The sequence below is a fragment of the Bombus bifarius genome, unplaced genomic scaffold (assembly GCF_011952205.1).
Source record: "Bombus bifarius isolate JDL3187 unplaced genomic scaffold, Bbif_JDL3187 scf7180000009200, whole genome shotgun sequence".
Lineage (NCBI taxonomy): Eukaryota > Metazoa > Arthropoda > Insecta > Hymenoptera > Apidae > Bombus > Bombus bifarius.
In genome coordinates this window covers 691,273-711,254 of record NW_022884965.1, presented here as the reverse complement: position 1 = coordinate 711,254, position 19,982 = coordinate 691,273, and the positions used below count along the sequence as shown (strand labels likewise).

General features: G+C 40.6%; 3 protein-coding genes across 7 annotated transcripts in view; 2 read left to right on the top strand and 1 right to left on the bottom strand.

Annotated features, from left to right (window-relative positions):
* Positions 1-259: 259 nt before the first annotated feature.
* On the top strand, positions 260-7,539 carry LOC117214183 (serine/arginine repetitive matrix protein 1-like). Of its 5 annotated transcripts, none has more exons than XM_033460056.1 (15): positions 260-474; positions 590-679; positions 817-939; positions 2,540-2,710; positions 2,890-3,053; positions 3,133-3,324; positions 3,392-4,198; positions 4,285-4,413; positions 4,484-4,996; positions 5,144-5,369; positions 5,457-5,542; positions 5,627-5,862; positions 5,930-6,085; positions 6,165-6,655; positions 6,738-7,539. In XM_033460056.1, exons 1-15 carry the CDS (start codon positions 463-465, stop codon positions 6,948-6,950), a joined length of 3,609 nt encoding a protein of 1,202 aa, XP_033315947.1. In that variant the 5' UTR covers positions 260-462; the 3' UTR covers positions 6,951-7,539. The 5 variants fall into 5 exon arrangements, with proteins under 5 accessions (XP_033315947.1, XP_033315948.1, XP_033315950.1 ...); XM_033460057.1 differs by having other exon boundaries at positions 4,282-4,413; positions 5,930-6,082; XM_033460059.1 differs by having other exon boundaries at positions 261-474; positions 4,282-4,413; positions 4,484-4,663.
* A 181-nt stretch (positions 7,540-7,720) lies between these two features.
* Positions 7,721-9,720, bottom strand: LOC117214185 (DNA-directed RNA polymerase III subunit RPC4). The gene is made up of 8 exons (XM_033460062.1): positions 9,438-9,720; positions 9,099-9,373; positions 8,902-9,028; positions 8,591-8,831; positions 8,425-8,517; positions 8,244-8,368; positions 7,930-8,169; positions 7,721-7,860 (listed from the first exon to the last, which is right to left on the bottom strand). Exons 2-8 carry the CDS (start codon positions 9,344-9,346, stop codon positions 7,741-7,743), a joined length of 1,194 nt encoding a protein of 397 aa, XP_033315953.1. The 5' UTR covers positions 9,347-9,373; positions 9,438-9,720; the 3' UTR covers positions 7,721-7,740.
* A 1,686-nt stretch (positions 9,721-11,406) lies between these two features.
* Positions 11,407-19,982, top strand: part of LOC117214182 (four and a half LIM domains protein 2) — a 70,371-nt gene continuing 61,795 nt past the window's right edge. Inside the window, exon 1 of the mRNA XM_033460048.1 lies at positions 11,407-11,885. Within this exon, the coding sequence (XP_033315939.1) occupies positions 11,841-11,885 (45 nt within the window). The 5' untranslated portion in view covers positions 11,407-11,840. The remainder of the gene's footprint in view (positions 11,886-19,982) is intronic.

Genomic DNA, 19,982 nt, shown 5'->3' with positions numbered 1-19,982 from the left:
TTTGACATTTAATCAATAGATTTGTTAAATAACTTTTGCTCGTTGTCTCGGTTACGCTGCTGTACAGTTAAATTCACAGCTTTAGAATTTACTCGATTATCATACGATATATTCACGTTAGTGGAAGGTCTACACCAGTCACAACAGATAAATGGAAATATTGGCAACACTTACGAATTGTGGCAGCACTGCTTATTTCCAAGCAACTTCAACTTCCTGTTTTAACAAGACCGACGCCATGTTGGCGGATTGATCCTGTTGTGCGTCTGTGTTCATGCGTGCTAGCCGCGTTTGATATTTGTATATATAAAAGTGTATGAAATTTTGCAAATAGTAAGAGGTGTAGAATTTAACTACGTCTTCTTCTGACTCACATTCTCCTGTTTTCTGTTCAGAAAACGAATTGAAGAAGACAGTTAACATCGAACATCGTGCAATTTTTGCTTTCTGTACATTACCAAAATGATGTACACGGTAAATTCGCTAGAACTTTTGTTTAAAAAATAATGTCTTGCGCTGTTAAAATCCTATCAAACTGTTACTTTCTTCGATATTTTCGGATTAATTTGGATTAATTGCTGAATTTCAGGGGACTACCGCGTCGCAAGACACGAGGTTCAGCGATAAGGAGAAGAAACTTCTTAAACAAATGAAATTTGGAGACTCTCTTACACAGAAGGTAAGTATCTGAGTCCAATATCTGGTTACGTTAATTATATATATTTATATATATATATATGATATATATGTGGTATATTTGGTTACGTTGATTACGGTTTTAGTTTTCATACTAGTTACAAAATACTTTATTTTTAGGTGGATATGAGTAAAGTTAAGCTGGATGTTATTAAACCATGGATAACCACAAAGATTACCCAGATTTTAGGCATGGAGGATGATGTAGTGGTAGAATTTGTATATAATCAACTGGAAGAAAAGGTAAGAAGTTTGTTACATTACCAATTTGATTACAATTTGGCCTAAGAGATTTTAAATTAATGATACGGAATATAAAATGCGTTCACTTGGCTTTTTCCCCTCATCATAGGAAATCGATAAATACACATTATTTCAGCACAATATTTTGTACCAGTTACAAATGCCATCATCCAAAATCTGCACAATGTGCCGACTTTGGAGATGAAAAGCAAGGAGGCAGAAACCATATTAGTCATACTTGCCTCATTGTTTTTTTTCTTTTTTTTTTAAATTTCGATAATATATCATCGAACCTCTATATCCTGTGTACCCAATTTTTATTGATCTTAAGTATCCACTCCAAGCTATATCCTATATCAACGAAAAACTGATGTAGCTGATCCTGCAACATTGTAACATATAAAATCAATGTTTTATCACGTATGTTTGAATTCCCCGTTAGTATAAGTAGAGACCGTTGGTGGGGCTCAACCCTATTGTCCAAATGGCATTCGGATGTGCTCCTCTCTACATCCGATTGGCCGCCTTTCTATCAGCCGTCAACGCTAGCTGATGCCAGCTGGTATGTCAACGTCATCTTAGAACACTGCTGAAACTTCAACCTCAGCACTTCATCCAGCTCCGACTCATCGTCATCGGAGGAACAGCGTATTCGCAAAAATATCGTCGCATCGTCCTGTTCCTGGTCTTCTCACCTTTATATGGAGCTCTGCCTTGGCATTCTACCATTCTGCAGTTGTCTTCGTTGCTGCAACTACGCCATCTACTAGCTGCACTGAACATCGTCTTCGCCAACCCGTGACTGCCTCGTTCGAGGTGGTTACACTCCAAATTACAACTGCGAAAGCTTTGCTGTGGCTTTCGATCATTGGACGTCTACCAATAATCGGCACTACAAACTGGAGCGGAAGGAAATCATCGCACTCCCTATCCAGATGCTGTGGTCTCTTCTTACACAAGGACAATCGACACACATGGCGGATTCTCCCGAGATGCAGGTTCCTCCATTCTCCGTGCCTCCCAGCCCCATCCTGAGGGATCGAGGATTGTTACATCGTGCAGGTCTGTTCTCCAGTTAATGATTCTCCAGACATTCCGTCAATCCCAGATGCGATTGCCGATCGTGGATGATGCCGGAGGTATCTCTACTCGGTTTGACACTCTTTGTCAATATCACAGGTTGGTGGAACGGTGTTCCTTCTATTCCAAATTAATCCTTTCATTCTCAGCTAACATTTTTAACATATATTTGCAAATCCTATTTCAGCATCTACTTTAGCAGTGTTGTTAAATTGAGAAGGTATCTATGTATCTGTGCTACGTGTGCGTTTATCGATGAGTATATTTTTTTCTTAGCATATTGCATATAAGTGCAGCCGTGAAACGAGCAGTTTACTGTTGATGGTAAGGTATATTAGAAATATAAGAAATGTATCTGCTTTTTCGAGGGGGAAAAGCAGTTAGTATCGACGTATGGAGATGGACATTATAATGTTTACTCTCGTGCCAAAATTGCATAGAACTGAACTTAAAATTTTCTATTGTGATAATATATAATATATGTACAGAAAAATAAAAAACAATATTGTATAATTTACAGTTTCCTGACCCCCGAAAAATGCAGATCAACCTCACTGGCTTTCTGAATGGAAGAAATGCTCGATCTTTCATGGGTGAACTATGGGACCTCTTGGTCTCTGCTCAAGAAAGTGTAACGGGCATTCCAGAGGCTTTCTTGCAACAAAAGAAAGATCAAATAAAAAAGCGTTTGGTAATTATCAATTTTTATATTCTTAATACTGTGTGAACTAATCTGATAATAGCAAAACAGTTGAGTTACTAAATTTTGACATTCAGGAAAGTTCAATTAAATGAATGCTTCTGATGCATGCAATTCAGTTTATACATTTTTTTTATGTTTATTTATAAATAAGTGATTTATGAAAACAGGAAGAGCAGGAGAAACTCCAAGCTTCTTTGGCGGAGAAAGAAAAGGAAAAGGAAAGGGAGAAAGAAAAAGATGAAGCCGAAAGCAAGATAAAAAAAGAAGAGAAAGAACGTGGTTCTTCGAAGGAACGTCGAAGAGATCGAAGTAGAGATCGTGATAGAGACAGGTATTTCTTTGAATTCATAAAATATTACCGTTATATGTCTTTAAAAATGTTTCAAAAATACATATGTCACTACCTGCAGAAAAAGAAGTCGATCGAGAGATCGACACAGAGATCGTGACAGATCGAGCCGCAAAAGACGATCTTCTTCGAGATCGCCTAGTAAAAATTCTCTTAAAGACAACGGAAAAGATATGACTGAAATTAAAGTCGAACGAGAAGATTCACCTCAACCTGAAAATGCTATACCGCTCATGCCAGTTAAGACAAAACCGTAAGTATTCTTCTTTTGTTGCTTAATATAAACTCCGGAAAGGTTATTTATCAAAATGTTTTAATAGGGAAGCCGCTGTTGCGATATCGCGATTACAAGCTAAATTAATGAGCATTGCTGATGGGAAAAAGAAAAACAATCGTACTCCATCTCCTGAATCATTAGAAAAAGCAAAAAAATCTAGATCTAGATCAAAATCACCTATAAGTCGCTCCAAAAAATCTAGGTCCAAAACGCCCAGCCGAGATTCAAAATCACGTCGTTCTCGATCACCAGCATCTAAGTCGAGGCGATCTCGATCTAAGTCAAGATCAAGACGATCTAGGTCTAGGTCAAAGTCTAGAAGATCCAAATCCAGGTCGCAAGATCGCTCGAAATCTAGACGTACAAAGTCCAAGTCTCCAAGATCGCATTCAAGATCTCGTTCACGATCTAAAAAATCAAGATCGAAAAGCATTGATAGAAGTAAGTCTAGAAAATCGAGATCTGATTCAAGCGATTCAAGATCATCAAAATCTCGTTCGAAGTCACCGGATAAGAGAAAGGATACTCTCGATTCCAACAGGAAACGAGATGCAAGTACAAGCAGTAGCTCCGAATCAGAAGAAGAAAAAGGAGCGAAAGATAAAAATGACTTCGAAATTAGAAAGAAGAAAGATGGAGTACAGGCAAAAAGATCATATAGGAAAACAAATAAGGATGATAGTGGTAGTGACAGTGACTCGAGTCGTGAAAGAAAATCAGTTCCTAAGCGAAGGAGTCCAACGCCACGAAAAGATAGAGGTCGATCAAAGGACAGAGATAGATCGCGAGATAGATCACGCGATAGATCACGGGATAGGTCTCGGGATAGATCTCGAGATAGGAATAGAAGGTAACTATAAATATTATTATATATTACAGATGTTTATTACAATAATCATTATTAAATATGACTTCCGAATTATCTGTGTTCAGGAGATCCATAGACAGAGAACGTGAAAGAAGAAGAGAACGGGAGCGAGAAAGGGAACGGGAGAGATTGGATAGATACAGCGGCAGTCGCAGCATGCGACCTCCATCTGTGCGCAGAGCACCTAGTAGACGCAGGTATAAATCGTATTCGTTACTCATACCTTTACGTAACTAAATGTCATCGACAAATTCGTAATTATTGCAGAAGCCCTCCTCGGAGAAGCCCGGCACGATATCGTCGCAGATCACCAAGTCCCGGAGATAGGCGCCGAAGGAGATCTCTCGATCGAAGACGAAGATCATCGGAAAGAAGAGACAGACGTCGATCTCCGGATCGTCGTGATAGCAGACGTCGTTCGCCAGACGGACGGGACCGATCCCTCAGGTACGATAGATCTTCCTCTCGTGACAGATCGAGTAGGCGAGACCGTTCCAGAGACAGGGACAGAAGGGATAGAGATAGAAGATCTAGATCTAGGGATCGTAGGTCTAGATCAAAAGATCAAAGATCATCGGTGGATCATTCGAGAGATGGAAAACGATCTCCCGATCGCTCAAGAGATGCTAAGGAGAAGACAAAGGACAAGAAAGTGGATGAAAAAATTAAAAGATCAACTGATACGGGATCGCGAAAAGAATTACGAAACGGAAGGTCTAAGTCAAGTAGCTCGGAAAGTAGCGAAAGTAGTTCCTCTAGCAATGAGGATGAAGTGACCAGGTGAGTAAACGAATTATCTCATACATTCACGTTTTGTTACAGACCTTACGATTGTCGGAGCGTAAAGCAGCTACGTTGTGTTTCCTGCTTAGCAGTGAACAAACGTTCTTACTTTCTCTAATAATAATTTTCACTGTCTGTGTGCAGAAAGTCACTAGAGCGGAAATCGTCTCAAGAAAAGCGAGAACGCGAGAGGGATCGTGAACACGCAGATGAGAAACGTAAAGAAAAGGAGAAGCCTATCAAGGAGGAATCCATCAAACGACCCGAAAAGGACATCAAGAAAGCTGAACCTGTGAACATCAAGAAACCAGATCTCAGCGTTTCTCCTAAAAAACTTCAATCTGCTACGCTTCCTGTAACTAGACACAGGGTAAGTTTAAGACAGTCATTTGTATTATATTTGTAATATATAACATATATTTCTAATTTTGTAATTGCGTTTTTTTCATTATTCTAGTTTTCGAAGAGTTTATCTAGAACGCCGTCTCCGTTTAAAAAGACTGAAGACATCATAGCAGCGGTTAAAGTCAAACAACCATCGAAGTAAGTTTGAAGTCCTGTTCTTTAAGTACTGTTTAAGATATGTAAAGAAAATCATTTACTTTAAGCATTTATTGTCGTTTTTAGAGAAGATAACAAAGAGGAATCACCAAAAGAAGAATCGAGCTTTTCATCTGCGGATACGTTCCCGTTAAAAAAGGATGAAAAATCGATCAAATCAATCAAAACTACATCCGAGGACAAGAAGTCAGGTCAAAAATCGGCAGAACCAGTTCTCTTGAAAAAGCCAGCAGAAGTAATAAAAAAATCGAAGAGGGAAAAGCGCGATGGTTCTACAGATTCAAATGATAGTGAAAGCGAAGGTAGGATAAAATTGAACATGCAGGAATTATGTTTCTTTAACATTTCTTACATTGTTTCTCATTGCAGGTAAGAAAAGATCAAAAAAGTTAGAGAAGTCCAAGAAATCCAGGAAAGCTTCCACGGATGAAGAGAAGTCGGACAAATGTGGTTCTAGTTCAGATTCTGAAGAGGAAAGAAAGCACGCAGAGAAAACCAAAAAAATTAGGGATTCGAATCGAGGTGGTAAATTTTACATAACTTAATTTTGCAATTATAATTCCTTTACAATTTTACAAATTTTTAATCCCCGTGGTTTCCATAGATTCATTAGATGAACGTACAAAAGACAGAAAAGATAGTAGAAAACGGGAAATGAACGAGAACGAATCTCGTAAGCGACCGAAAAAAGAGTTAGAAGAGGAAACGAAGAAATCAAAAAGATCTAGGAAAGATTCCTCTTCGGGAGATGAAGAACAGAAGATAAAAAGAAATAAAACTGAAGACGACAGGTCCAGATTACGAAAATCCAAAAAAGATTCGAGTTCGGACGATGAGCCGAAAAAGACACGAAAACGAAGAGACAGTTCTTCGGAAGATGAAAAGTCAAGAACGAGGAAGTCAAGAAAGGATTCTACAAGCGAAGACGAAGGGAAGGTACGTTTGAAAAAATCTAAGCGAGACTCAAGTACAGATGATGAAGAGATTGGAGAAAAAGATGCGAAGAAAAAGAGAAAAGCGGATGACAGTTCAGATGAAGAAAAAGTGAAGAAGAAACGTAAGAAGAAGACTAAAACTAGCACTAGTGAATCAGAGGTAATTGTTTATTTCATCGAGGCTTAATTTGTGCAAAATCTAGATTTTCACTTGATTCATTATTTGTAATTTGCATTTTTAGGAAAGTGAAGTAGAAGAAAAGAAAAAGAAGAAGGATAAAAAGCACAAGAAACATAAGAAGCATAAGAAACATAGAAAGCATAAAAAGAAGAAGGTTGCAGATTCCGACGAATCTGATGTAAGTGAAGGTAATACAGAAGAATTAGAAAAAAAACTTCGCGAGAAAGCATTAAAATCGATGAAGAAAGGACACAGCATAGAAGGAAGTGATTGAGGTGTTGTGTGATTTATCGAGGGTGTGTTACGTGTGTGTATCTCTGTATTACAATGCACTTGCTCTGATTGTATCACGAATACATTTCTGTTTATTATTATCGTTAAGTAGGATTTTATCGTGTTACACTTCTTGTGTAAAACAAGTCTGATGTTACTAAACAGATCCATCGCTTAGATGAAGAAACCTAATTTTTATGACCCTAAATATTAAGATTACGAAGTTGAATACAATAGCTGTTTCTTTTTTCTTATTAACAAATAAAAGTAGTTATTATCATAGGAATAATAATTTTTGTGCCACTTTAATGTACGATTTTTACATCTTTTAAAGTTGACACAACTAAGCAAATACATGGTTTTAGTAGTTTATAAGTTTACAAGCTAATTATCATTTTATAGCGTATTGATGAATTTAATTTCTAAATCTGATTTATGTAAAAATAATTTTTCATTGAATTATCTATTATTAAGCCAGAAGCATAAATTGCGTCTTGGAACAAAATATTAATGTATTTTATAAGGAATCACGCCCTCTTGTTGACGTATTCGTTCACATAAATTATATAATAAACTTTATTCTACAATTACTTATTTAAATTTATTTAGGTGTATGAATTACTAATGGATTTGTACGTGACATGACTTTCACGTATACTGTAGTACTGAAAATACATGATTTTTGAAAAATTCGCTTTTTGTATCTTAAATAACATTAGCTTTCATTACATTTACAAATATTCCACATAATAAAGAGTATGTAATAAGATCTATTCATATTAAAAATTTATTTATAATTTGGCTAACATTGATTCCCAATCAGGCGAACATATCAGCGTACTGGTTACTGGACCTAAATTAATAAGATCACCGATTAAATTTTCGGTATCCACTTTTGCAGCAATAAGATCCTGCAATATTAATTATTATTATTATAATTATAACTTCATCCAATATTTGCGATCATTTCAGATACATACATGTCGAAAACTAAGATGTGACCCAACATCAACAGTTAAATTATTTTCTCCCAGTAATAAGCGTGCTTTACCCGATTTCAATATCTGTAACTTCCCTAAAATACCAGGTTTTAAACTACTTAAAGTACAAAATTCCGTTTGTTGTTTACTTTCATTTTCCTTTTCGTAATTTGCATTATTTGATCGAGTTGGTCTAGTGTCTTCTGCACCACCTACTAAACCTGGTAAACAATCTGGAAACTGTATTAATTATTTAGTGAATTATATGTGAAAATGAATATTACTTTTATTTCATTTTTAATAGAATTCCTTACCTGCATTAAAATATATGAATTTGGTTTATTTTCAATAATCTTGGGAATGCTTTCTAAAAATTCATCTTTTGTTTCTACATCAGATTTGGGTATCTTAAGTTTATGTTCCTTCTTTGGTGGTAACACTAAAAGTAATGTTATTATCATTATAGATCAAAAGAGAAAAAAGGATTATACTTACCCTCTCCATTTTCCAAAATAATGGGTTTCCTATCTATTTCTTCTTCCTCTTCTTTTTCAATTGATACTTTAGTGTCCTCCTTGTATAACTTTCCTATAATAAGTAAAAATCAATAAAATATGATTTTTTAAAAAATAGTTACTAATACCTAGAAAGTAATAAAAACCTTTGATCATTGGCAAAATAACTGGTCCATTATCAAAGTTTATAGGTTCTCCATCATCGACGAAATCATCTCTTAGCAGTAACTTTACTTTTTCTTCTTCTTCAGCTTTATCAACACTACGGTTCAATTCTAATTTTGGTTTTTCTAGACATACTTGAGCACTTCTATCACTATCCCTACAACCACCGCTATAGCGTTTTCCTGGTGTACTCACTATTCCAGTGGACCAAATACCACTAGACTACAAACATATTTTATATAAAATATCATAATATAAAGTTATATTTACTAGAAAAATATTTTCATTATACTTGAATCAGATTGCTAGATCCCCTTCCACGTCCTCTGTCGCGTCCTCTATCTGTATTACCTCTGCCGCGTCCTCTATTATGGTCTCTATCTCTACTTGTCTTTGCAGAATCATTTTGCGTCGAGTCTCTGGAAAATAAGCATCGTTTCATTAAATTCATAAACTCAATCATTAATTCCTCTTATAAAGTTGACTTACTCTTTTTTCTTAGTTCTCTGAGCATTTAAATTTGGTATATATACTTTCTTGGATTTCTCAGTCTTAATGTTACCCCCCAATGTTAAATCTCTTGGCAATCGGAAAGAAGTTAATCTAGTAGTAGTTGATAAACCAGGTTCTGTTTTAATGTTTTGTATAGGTACAGGCAAAGATGTCCCAGGTTCTACCTTTATTTGGATATTTGGTGGAAGTGAATTGCTTGCATCGTCAGACTTGTCAGAAGACATTTTTAATTATTACAAATCAATTAACAGCTAAAATCAAATATTATATATTAGTTATCGATAAAAACAATGTAGTTTTAAAATATATTCTCACCACGAAGAGATATAAAAGGTTTATTACAATGATACTACAATGATATTTAAGCACAGTACATCACACATAACCTCTAATATACATAATAATCACAAATTTTATAAAATGTCTTTTATCAAGACATATAAGTATCAATAAATAAATACGACATTATAATACAAAATTTCATTGAACGTGTCTTGCGATGTAACTTATAAATCTTTCGGATCCATAATGCATACGTTCGCTATGTCGCATAGGTCGCACGTGTCTTACTATACTCTTCCATTTTGTTTTGCATGTATTGTTCGAAATGCATATTTATTTCTGTATGCATTTTTAGTTATGAGTACAATTTTAATTTGAAAACAGAGATGATACATTAACAGATAAAAATAAAAATAATTTATTTCGACTTGTTCGTATATTGTGACATGTTATTTACACATATCCTATTTCTAATTTAAAAGGCAGTCATTCTTTTACAGAATAAAATCATGTAAGACAGGTAAAGGAATTTTGTATTAAAAAGAACTTCATAATTATATTTTCATTTACATTCAGGAAATATGTTTTTTATAATAATATCTCATGTTTATATCGGATATCCGTGTGTTGCAAGTACAATTAGGGTACAGTGGAAAGGCGGGTATTTTTAAAATTACCATAAGACATCGAAAAGTAAATACGATTTTTTAGTGTACTGGTATCTTGAAGTCCTGGCAGGATATTCCAGATAAGCGATAATGCGAACAGTAACCTCCAGGAGACGGTGGAGGTTAGCGATGTTTTCAGGATGGCTAGTAATAGTGACATGGGCAGGAGAACAGACTTCGTGTGATGAGGTCATCGTATGGTTTTTTAGCCGCGCCGGCAGTCGCGACGCGGAGCGCCCGAACGCCGGCTGCTACGTATAATCCTGCGGCAGGGACATGCTTGCCATGTGCCTACCCACGACGTATCATTTCTCCCATCGCGAGTGCAACGTGTCCTCTTTCTTTTTCGGTGTCACGAAACCGTCGTTCGTACGCGAACACGTTCACCTTCCTTTTAATTCATTCGCTTCGACTTGCTGGTTCTACTTCTGATTACGATTTTCAGTGAGTTTCGAGCCCCAAGAACCTGTGGCTACGAGTGCCTGATTTCGAATCGGCGTAATTTCTACCGGCTAGACAGATGACCGATTTAAAAGGCGACCGGTCAACTACGGTTCTTAAACCTGTTTCTCTCCCCCTTGGACATGGAACACGTCGAGTTTTCGAGTAGCCTGCCTTCGTGATACCTGCGCGTGGTATCTTTCGGTCCAAGTCCTTTCTAGTATTTGATCTGATGAAAATTTATCCGCGAGAGCGGCATTCTCCGCTTCAAGATCGAAACATGTTTATGCACGAACTCCCGCGGCCCGAGACTATTTCGTATTTTCGATCGATTTCGCCGCTAATACACACCACGGGCTGAATACCTTTTACCCTTTGTAAATATTCAAAACTTTTGTGAACACCGCGAGAAATTGGAGGGGGCGGTGCTTCGAAGGATACCACGTGTTTCAGGGTACGCGACGACGAGCAAAATATCGCGGCGCAGGCGCGAACTACGGTGCTCGGTAGGCGAGTTTCAAATCTCTTATCGCAGACTGCAAAGCGTGGTTCTGCATGAAACGGTGCGCGTTTTGTTCATAGAACCGTGAACGTTAATTCTCGCGTGTCGTCCACCGGATGCTGTCAGATATACAGAGTGTCAAATTCGAGATTACTCGCAGGAATCGATAGCCAGTTTGTTAGCAAAACTTCGCTGGCAAAGCTTGCAAAAGCTTGAGATCATTCGCACAGTTGACGTTTGAAATAAAAAATATTAACAGACCGGATAAAACGATTGTTCTTCTTCGTTGATAACCGTTTCATTATTCGGACGATTCGGCCAATGTACACGGATCGTTTTGTGGTCGTTTCGATGCAATCGCGTTTCGACGTTTGCATGGTAAGATTGTAAATAACCAGTTGTTTATAGAGACAACCTGTGTCGCGTTTCGCAAGCCTTACTTCCTTCGTTGGCATAACATTAGCAGAGTCGATTTCGCGATTGACCGTTAATCGCATCGTTGTCCTTTGTCGGTTGAGTCGAGGTGCAAAAACGGTGTGTGAAATCTCGCGTGAATTCGTGTACTCGAAAGACGTTTAAATGTCTTTCAGTTGTCGCGCGCACGTGTACGAGGATGCGTCGAGGCGACTCCTAGTTCCTATGAGTTTAAATTTTTGACTCGCGTTCGCGCGTGTCGGTGTTCCGCGTGGTATACCATTCATCTCACGGCGAGAACTTGTACTCTGTTGAGTGGCGTTTCGAGAGTTCTGGGATATCGAGGATCATCGAGGATCGTCGACGCTACAAGGAAGTGGCTCGGACCGGAAAAGCGATTGTTTTGCCAAGATGAACGGCGTGCAGCGAATGCCTAGTGACGCCTTCGACACCAAGGTGAGATTACAATTTATTCGTTCAAACGTCTGCGAATTAACATGTCTCGAATATTCTGTACATAGTAGACTTATGCAAATGACCATTTAACACCGTGCAGCATTCCTGGATAATTAAGTATTGCTGTGAATTAATATGAATAACGTTACGACGTCGTAAGCAACGAACGTAGAAGCTTTGTTAGCGTGGACAGGCGCGCGACAATCTATGAACGTGTTTTATAAAAAATAAAATATGAAAATTACGACGCGATTTGCTCCAAATGTGTCTCGATTTGCGAGGTTATCACTAGTCGATGAAGTAAACCGAGACGGCGAAGGTTATTTAAAAAGCATCGTTTGACATGTGTACACGTAATCGGGTCGACCTTGGCCCGCGTAACCCAGTACATAAGACGTCCTTGAACGGGGTCGTTACTTCTCGTAGGAACAAACGATCGTACACAGTTTCTGTCGTTGTCTAGGCACTTTGTTCCGCCTATCCGTGGCCCCGATAGGCGCGTTCCCACGTAAAAAACATCTTTTTTCTCTCTTTCCGCAATGCGACTCGTCCTTCGGTAACGTATTTTCGACAAACATCACTATCGATTACATCACCTGTCTTGTATAGGTAGCCAATCGTTTATCGATTTTACTATTGCTCGCTTCACCATTGCGAATCCGTTTTAAGTTTGTTTGTTCACTGCAAGTAGATAAAAAATTGATCGTCGTCAAGTTCTTGGTCCCATTCGAGAAAACGGAATGTCCTCGGAAATGGTTACCAAGAGGACATCGATCGCGGCTAGATTTATACCGTGCAACCTCGCGTGTTACTTTTTTTCTCACGGAATACTCGCGGTAGAAGCGCTATGTTTCTCCACGAACATATTTCATAGCGCTTTAGATTATTTGCACATTAGTAAAAAAAAACCTGATATCGCGTGCGATGCAATAGGAATTCTTCCATCGTTTCACTCACTTGTCCGTTTGCTTGTTGCATTTCGATTTCCGAGCAAGATTCGATATACCTTCTATCGACTAACTTCGTCGTAGCAGAATTAAAATTCTACAGCCTATAACACTCCAGTTAAAGTATCAGAAGAGTATTAGTTAACAGAGATATTTTTTCGAAAAATTGAGGAGAATCCACGTTTAATTGGAAGCTCGTAGCAATCGCTCGTGTCAGGAACAGACTCCGGTTCCCTTCCACGGAGATCCTTCATGGAAAGCTCGACAAGCTGGAGTAAGGAAAAAAAAAAAATACGAGAGTAGAGAGGCGACAAAGGAAACGCGTATACTCTGGTCTCTTCGCCACAAATACGAGCAGAGTTCACCCACTTTCCTGCCTGGCAAGGTGGTCACCGAGAGAGCATTACCATTCGGTAAGGGGCTCGCTGGTGTGCGTACGTGCGCGTCGAACATAACGTGCAATTAGGTGTCTTAACGCCGAGGCTGGTGCACCGAGGTAACGCGATACCTATACCGGTCTATGGCAACGCGACTCCATCGAGCCCGAGCTTGATTCGAGCTGGTCGACACGCTAGCGTCGATTTCAACCCTCCAGGCTTGTCTCGTCGCCGTCGTGTTTAGAAAACTCTTTCGATCGCCTGGTATTTTCTGCCTGCAAAATTGTTAGATTTCAGATCGTTTTATACTTTAGTGGTATAGGTGATTACCAGCGATTGGATTCGTTGTCCTATAGCGATTTGGATTTCGATTGATTTGGGACTGCTGCTCCGCATTTATTTACATTAGGTATTTGCTTCGTCAACAAGCTCGACGATTTTTGTACTATGGACGAGAATACGGATGGAGAATTTAATGTGTACGAAAATAGAAGAAAATAGTATCACGGTGGAAGAAACGACATAGTCCGATATCTCTTCGCAACAGAGATCTCCGAAATGCTGTTTACGCAGGCGAGTTGGACGATAACGTTACCCTTAGAGAGGAAGTTGGTGTAACCGATATAAATAGCGTTGACGAATGCCGTGCAATCTCGTAACGCGATCGCCTCGCGATTTCTTGCGCTTTTTGCTCCTTGTTTCGCCAGCCGAATAATACACGCCATTCGAGGCGGTTAATCGATTAGGATGGCTTGGATTGAAGCGATAAATCTATTACATCGCAACGATAGACCTAAGTCAAAGATATTGCCGCTGTTGCGGCGTTTACGCGTTGCGTAAGCGAAGTTTATCAGCAGGGCAGTAATCGGTAAAAAAGTACACGACACTGTTGATTCATTCTTCAAATCCGCGAACACGGTCACGCGTGCTTTCGAGGATCCTCTTACAAGTTAAAGTTAATATTTTGCAAGTCTGGTATCTGTGACGTATTCGCGGACGCTTTGTCTTTCCTCCTAGGACAAATTGAAGACGAAACGACACGCGAAGGTACCGGTATTTTCGTATCCACGTACATCGTTCGCCTGTCGGTTTCGCAACGAGTTGCTCGTTTTCTCGTCACGACATTTCACCGAACCTTCGTCGCTCCGTGATGGCGATCAGGCTGCTAATTAAACGGGTACACCGAACGATCCCGTTTCGATATTTCGCATAGACGTCTTAGCCATGGTTAGCGCAAGGTCTCGTGTTATTAAAATGCAATAAACTAGTCGCGCGTGCTACGGGAACGTTCGAAGGCTGGTCTATCTCGAAGCTCGAGTGAAAGCAACGGGAACCCATTCGCTCGGCCTCTTTTTCTTTTTCCCTGCTCATGGTTTTTTCAATTGAACTTTAGTTTCGCGTTACCCGTAAGACTTTCACGTAGCCACGTCCAGTTGTGCGCTTGCGACTAAGCCAGACTCACGTGACTGAAATCGAAAATCGCCGATCGTATCGCGGGGAGCCGCTCCACGCCGTTCGAATTTCCGCCACGATTCGTCGCGGCCGAGCAAAACCTCGCTTTTGGTACTTGACCGACGTTTAGCCTAACTGCAAGCCGCGGTTCTCGTTAAAAACCGAGGCCTATTGTTACCTTACGAAATTGCCGTGATAAAACGCGCGATCGATCATCGGTTTCCCTCGGACAGGCAGCTATTAATCTTATTTCGCAAAACGGCAGCCGCAAATCGCGAGATATACGGCGTATTTAAGCGAACGGTTCATTTGCCGCAATTAGGTCAATTATTATCATTTGCTGGAACAAGTCGTAAACCGGCGCGAGTTTCTCGCTACGCACGAGACAACGTTAGGAAACAAGGTACAACCGTACCGTTTCTCCTTCTCTCTTTTACGATTTACCACGTCGCCGGCTCAGCGCTCTTCCCTCCGTGATTATCCACGTTAATCCTCCAACGCCGCTCCGTATCGCCACACCGCCGTATCATTGCGCGGTTCGTGACGCGACTGGAAAAGAAATCGCGAGCCGCGGATGATGCATCGCGACCAAGTTCCGCGGTATTGCGACCTCATAACTTCCGCCGCGTTCACCAGCGAAAGTAGGATAACTCACCAACATCGTCGTCACGTATGATATTTTCCTCTCCTTTGTTTCTCCTCCTATAGCTACGTGTTAAACGTTGAAAAAAATGACGAGATAAAGTTGGTTCGCGCGAGCCTTGTCTTGACGATTGTACGATTATCTGCGATCGGAGCGCGCTCCAGCGAAAAGAATATGCGATGTCCTCGTATTCAGACTATCGTGTGGAGTATAGAGTACATATCGGTATCCAGACTATTCTAGATCTCTGACAAACGAGTTGTCTAACGAAAGAACAAGCGGCAACCACAATTTCACGATCTACTACGCTACCATTTTTGGGGGCGAATTTCGATTGAACGCGTAAATCCGATTCAATTTCAAAAGATCCCAACGATAGAAAATGAACGATCGAGGATGGAACGAAGAGGGGAATCGCGCGAGCGTCTCGTGGAAACGAGGAGAATTGTGCCAATGTTGCGCGTCGTGTTTTCATTTACGGTTAAACGAGTTCTCGGACGACGAACATGGTTACCGCGTATCGATTAGGGAATCATCGGGTTCGTAGCGATCGTCTCGTCGATCGAGCAATACCAACGACACGCGATCCCATTGCCTTTCGAAATGGAGGCTTGTCAATTATTTCTCATACCCGACAGGAGTCCACCGGCCAAAGATTCGATATCAATTATCAGTTACACGCATGACGCGCGTAATTGCCAGAGTACGTTTCCACGACTTGTTTTTCTCTTCGGCGATTTATGTCTTCATCTTTTCGCGATCACGTCGCATGATGAATGGTACGAGAAATGGAACGTACACAAAACGTTTGTTTCGTAGGTCGATGTGTACCTTTTCGCATGGCAGTCTATCGGTATTGGAAATTAGCGCCTCGAAACGCGGCACCTTAGGCCGTTCGGTATCGGTTCTTCCGGACAGCTGGTTAGAATTATCCGTAGAGTTCCTCCGAGAGCGTCACGTTAGTAGAACTTTCCAAGATGTTCCAGCGAGGAGAAATTGCTGATTTATTAGAAGCAGAAACGGTTGAGGCAGAAAACGCGAGGTCAACGTAGGATTTCTGTGGGTGATTACACGTGTACCCTCTGTTGAACAGATTTCAATTAACAGTGACTGACGATCGACGAGGGTACCAAAGTAATTGCCGGTAATCAAGCAACCTCAGTTTCTCTGTCTTCCAGTAGGTAGGATCGATCTTTTTGTTCCGATTGAAACGAGCGTCGTTTCGCGACAAGCGAAACGATTTCGCTTCTTACTTTTCCTTAATAGTTTGCTAATTGCAAATTTGCAGAATAGATAAAAGAAAAACGAAGCCGTATCGGTGCTAAACGGCAACAGAGGAAAGGGAAAAGTATTTTTAAAGGAGAAACTGAGAAACGTTGCGGAAAATGGAAACCGCTTTGAGCCAACGGTCGCGTGTTTGTCGGCAGTTGTGCTCCTCCGGGAGTCGCGTGACTCCCGTGGGATGCTTACCTAATGCTCGAGGAGGATTCGTAATGTAACGTGGCCAACGTTGGCCAAGTCCTATGGCTACGTAACATAGTGACTTTACAAACGGGGCGCCGGCAATCCCACGAGACGTGTTTATAAGCGAACCAGATAGATGACTGTCATGCTTAAGAAACAGCCGGTTAATTCGTTCGAATATGTCGTAAATATGAGTTCGGCTGATTCACAGAAATCATGCGGGAAGCCTAGCACGTTCCCATTTAGAGTGCTTGTTCGCTGGTTTGTGCGCGGTGAATATTTATTTCTGACGTAGGTACTTAACGCCGACTCACACTTGTTTCGTATATGGAAGGTAAACACGTAGTAATGGTGTAAATGGTACGTGATCGCGCGGACCTGTCGATAATCGATAATATATATTAATAATTACGCGTTGGCAACATGATTTCACGAGTGCTCGTTATCTGATCTTCGGATTAACCGATAATAATTTCTTTTCAATTCTTGACAATTTTTTTTTTGAAGAATAGAACCTTGACTGGTATGTTTAATCGCTTATCCGATAGATCACTCGTAACTATCAGTGATTATCGTATCATAATTCCGGTGAATATCGGTAACGTAAACTCACGTGCGGAACGTTTCACGCTCGCTCGTGGGATTTCTGAACTCGATGACTGGCAATCATTCGATTCATTTATAATTTCATGGTCCAACGAGTCGTTTTATGATCCCGTTTTGCTTTCAGTTTTCTTTTCTTCGTTACGTAGTTTTTATATGCAATATCGGCATTCCTTATCCTCGCCACGATTTACAGAGAGTTAAAACGCATCGCGAGTCAGTGGTTTTCTTCGAATCGTAGATTCTTTATCGGGTTTTTAACTGGCCACGAGATGGTGATTCGAGAGTCCATTTCGAATGGCGAGAGTCTTCGCTCGAAACGCGTCATTTACCATACGAGGACAAAATGTTGCAATTAAAAAAAATAATCGCGAAGAAAGAAACGCGGGAGTAGACCGGAACGTCTCTCGACAGAACACAATGCGCTCTATACGCGAGCCTAAACGTTTCCCAATAAATATCGGGTTTCCGATGCGATTAATTGGATCGAAAGTTTCGAGATAGCGTCAACCCTGAAAAGGTGAACACATCCTTTGCGATATACAGCAACTATAATCAACCACGCCCTTTCGGATCTTATCTAGAGTGCAACCTTCGATCTTTTTCATCCCCTCCCGTGCCAGTTCGTCCCCGAAAGGTTAGCCTAGCTTTGCCTCGTGTAGGAAGTCCCGCGAGATAAATCGGCTCGATGAAACTATGAGGGAGAAATAGGAATAATCGTACGATGTCGAATCCTGTTTCAACGCGTTGGCGGTACGGTTTGCTTTTGAAGTGTAAAGGAGGCGTGGTTTCTCTTTTTACGCGAAACTTCCGTGACTTGCTTATAGGAGCGCTCAAGAGAGTTAAATTCGTTCGTATCTTTTTAATTTCGACGATGAATCTTCGTCGAGAGAAGAAGAGACGCAGGGTCCGAAGAAAGTGGGCGGAAAATAATCGACGCGTTTGCCCGAAAGATTCTGTCGGGACCGCTGTTCCGAGAAATTGACCGTGTTTGGTTGAAAATATCGGAAATACGAAATATTCCCTCTGAATATTCCGACAGCTGCGCAAAGTTTTCGCGATTTAGTGAATTATTCTTCTACTTTAATTTCATTTGCCGCGTCAAAAAACCGTCCTTGCCTCTTCATTGCCGGAACGTTACGAAACGATCCTTTGATTCCTCTGCTTTTATACCGAAGGAAATCTAAGGAATCACGTACCGTTCTGGTCGACGATCGAACAAGAAGCTGCACAAGTGCCGCCCGTTCAAGGAGATTGATAAGCAATAATTTCGAAGAGAAATCACGCCGATGCATACCGCGTACCGCCTACAAGGCACATCGTAAATCGTATCCGTTACCATTCGAATCGCATTCGGGGACATTTGGGGAAACCTGACTTGGACTAAATTTCACGTAACAGTTAATTTATGGGATTGCGCAACGTCGAGGCAGATATTCCAGGGCCAAGTTCAGGATAGGATACCGTGGAACCCCATACGGTTTCCGATCAAGGCTGACCGTGTCGGTCGGGGACGTAAGGAATTCGAGTGTATCGGTGGCAAGCCAAATACGCAGCGTGCGTCCTTCGATGCCGCGATATTTAGCCAGAACACCGATAATAGAGAAATCGGGGTCGGTGTGTTATGTGTGGAACAATACTCGGAGATCTCGGTGCAGCGTGTTTCGTGACCAGATTGGAGCACGTGCCATAGCTAACGGCCATTCGGCCTGATTTACATCCGACTACTAGTTTTCCCTTTTTGGTGATCATCGAGCGGCTGCATCGAGACACAGAAGAACGAGCCTTCAGGTGTCTTTGCGTTACGGACGAATGAACGTGGACCGTGAACGCGAGAGCTCGAAAGAAAAGGAGCCCAAAAGAGGCCGTTGCTAAAAGAACAGAAGCTTTTTCATTCGTAATCGTTTCGCATGTCACTCCTATCTTCCGAATAATGTTTCCACGACGACATGAAAATTGTACACCAACGGCTTCTAAGAATGGCGCGCTAGACTCTACGATAGAAACGGATGTGGCTAACGTTCGACAGGGTATCTCTTACTCTTACAAAGAAACGAGAACAAGCCTAGCTTTTTAGAACTCGAGCGATCAACTCGATGCTGGATATAAAGTTGCGCTTCGTATCTGGTTATCGCGACGCGTCTAAGGAAAACTTCACTTTGTCTTTGCAACGTTTCCCTAACGAGATATTATCGGTTGGCGGAATATACTGCCGCGATTTAGAATTCCCAGTGACGCATTTACAGTGGCCTGCGATAAATTTTGGGTCGCCGTTTCTGTAGTTACACATTCTTTCGCAAGGTGTGACAACTCGATAACTTCGACCCACTCGTTCATTGTTCTTCTCGGTGAAGCAATTTTTATCCGAATCCATTAGAGAAATTTTTCTTATCGTTCCATTGGTTATTGTACAAGTTTAGCCGCTTACAAGATACAGCTTATAGCTAGGACATCTGGATATTAGTGGCAGTCCATGGGATTTAGGCAGATTTGCCCACCCTTACGGGACAAGGGTTTATTAATCACGAGGAAGTATGTTATTAAATTACATTATGTCGAGTGCATAGAACTGACCGTGGTTCCTGATTGTGTCAGGGTCGTATCACTTTAT